The sequence below is a fragment of the Montipora foliosa genome, chromosome 3, assembly GCF_036669935.1.
Source record: "Montipora foliosa isolate CH-2021 chromosome 3, ASM3666993v2, whole genome shotgun sequence".
NCBI classification, from domain to species: domain Eukaryota; kingdom Metazoa; phylum Cnidaria; class Anthozoa; order Scleractinia; family Acroporidae; genus Montipora; species Montipora foliosa.
In genome coordinates, this window is record NC_090871.1 from 33,540,893 (window position 1) to 33,543,392 (window position 2,500).

The window sequence follows — 2,500 nt, forward strand, 5'->3', positions numbered from 1 at the left end:
TGGCAGCGCCCGGTTTTCTCTGACAATGACTCTTAACTCTCTGTTCTGATTTAGAGTAAATGGACGAACCAAATTTCTGTCCGGAAAAGCAATAAGTGGAACGTATACAATCCCTGTATGACTGATACATATTTTTTGCATGACGAGTAAATGAGCGGGAGGAAGACCCAATTAACGTTGTAAGTTTGTAGTTAACAAATCGCCAACCTTTTTTATGCATTTCTTTTTACAAGTTCAACAACGGCAAGTCCATGTGTGACAACTACTACAGTATTGTGAAAAAGTAATGAGAACGTAATTCGACGAAAAATGGCGAATTTTTGTCCAGCGCGAAAGTTCGCAGAAAATTCGCAGAATTTTCGCAATGTCTATTGTTGTAGTTGACGCGAATTTTCGAGCGAAAATTCGCTTTGGCCGACAATTCGTTCTGAAATTTCGAGCGAAAATTCGCTTTGACCGATAATTCGTTCCGAAATTTCGAGCGAAAATTCGCATTCACTGATAATTTGTTCCGATATTCCGAGCGAAAATTCGCTCTTCCCGAATTTTCCTTCGAATTTTCGAGCGAACATTTGTTGTTTTGGTTAGTTTCTGTGGGTGTTACCTGAGCGAGCACAACACTAGAATGTATGGGATAGAAAGCAACATCTCACCCTATTAAGTGCTTTTCTTTCAAACTTACCATGCAAATGTCCAGACAAAATAGACCTCGTGTTTGTTTTACAGTCTCAAGGTTTTCAAACTAAAAGTTTCTTTCTTAAGGCGCCGTTACACTATGAAATATTTCTCGATGCTATTCTATCACTGCCGTTCCAAATTGCTCAAAATTGAACAGTTTTCTCGGGGATTGTAAACTATGCCCTACCCTACCCTACCCTACCCTACCTAGGTGGCTTACCCCACTTCTGTGTAAACGGAGCCTTTGATTGCAGCGGCGCAGATATAATAAATCTAAGTTGACACTGATCTAGGGGAAAATGGTTAAAAATCCACTAGATTCCGCAAATTGTATAATTCTCTTAATTTATATTTATTCCATCTATTCGATTTCAGCTTCTATGAACTACAATAAAAAATGGACTATGATGCTTAATTTCAACAGATCTCACATCATGGAGCACTTACTTCTGTGATGATATCCAGTAGATTAAACAGTCCTCAAACTTTGGTACCACAGGTAAGCAGAAATATAAAAACAGGTCATTGAACAAACAGGTTAGGATAGATCCATTGACAAAACGTCCCAGAAAAAGTAAACTTTTCTCGTGTTATCCAGTCTTAATGTTACTAATCTCTAAGGTATTAAGGTAATCAAATGCCAATCAAGGAGTCATTTAACAGAATGAAATAATCTATTTCTTTAACAAAACATACACGATATTACGACCTTAGTTTCTTTAAGCAAATGAGCACTGAATCTGTAATGTTACCAAAGGCTTGCCAAATTAAGACTTTTAAAGTATTCTGAAGGCACCATGCCATTTTTGTGAGCTGCTTGCTGCATTCCCATAATGAAAAGTTGCATTGGAGTGATTCATCTAAGAAGTAGAAAAATCAACCAACATTTTGTTGAGTAGTGGCTTCTAGAGAAAATGTAAGCAGAACAGGTGATCATTGTTGTCTATGTCTAGGTATCGATTTTCCTCCAGTCATAAAAGACTGACAGCACAATTTGGTAAACGTCCCTCCAAAGTCTCTCTATACGTGAGTTGTGCACGCTCCTTCCTATGATGAAACTACCTCTTCCTGGTCCCCTTGCACTATAGGTAAGCATGAAATATGCCACATCTCGGTTCTCAACTCCCATATCACTCAGAAACACGCGAGGCTAAGCCTCATTCGTTGACAGCATGTTGGAACAATTTTAACACTGTTACAGAGGCATTGTCTGAGCTGCACTTGAGGTAAGTTATAACCCTGCTGTAGCCATCAATGCATCTGTGGATGACAATTTCCACTTGTAAAGACTATTGTTAAATATAACGTTACTAGGTACATGTAATTTCTTCATATCTATTTCTTATGAATTGCAAGTGTTAGAGTAACTAATTACCGGCAGAAAGATCATAACCTCGCTATTTCCACGAAATGCAATTTATTTAACTGTAAACAACGGGAGACAACTTAACTCGAGCTATTTACTACTCTTAGTACAATCTCACTACATTTAACTGGATACTTCTCTATGCTTATCTGACCTGTCCTTCTCTTTGACGAAATCTCCTGAAGACTTCTTTCACAGTATCTCACTCCACTGCAGAATGTCTGAATCACACACTTACGGGAAAATCCCTTCACTTGTCAGTTGTCACACAATATCATTTGGAAATCACAGACAGGGAACGAAGTCCGGAATCAGAACAACAACAACCACCTGACTAGAGAGTCGCTTATATAAGTATCCAAAGAGAGTCTAGAAGTTTCCAAAAGTAACTATTTACAGCTATTTCAGTAAACTCTATATTTAAACTTACGAGTCACAGATTATTTTGAAATTGAT

The 2,500-nt window shown here is 37.9% G+C and overlaps 1 protein-coding gene across 1 annotated transcript in view; it reads right to left on the reverse strand.

Moving 5' to 3' along the window:
* Positions 1-1,039: 1,039 nt before the first annotated feature.
* Positions 1,040-2,500, reverse strand: part of LOC137995618 (uncharacterized) — a 5,667-nt gene continuing 4,206 nt past the window's right edge. The window contains exon 5 of the mRNA XM_068841146.1: positions 1,040-1,063. Coding sequence (XP_068697247.1) covers positions 1,040-1,063 — 24 coding nt within the window. The remainder of the gene's footprint in view (positions 1,064-2,500) is intronic.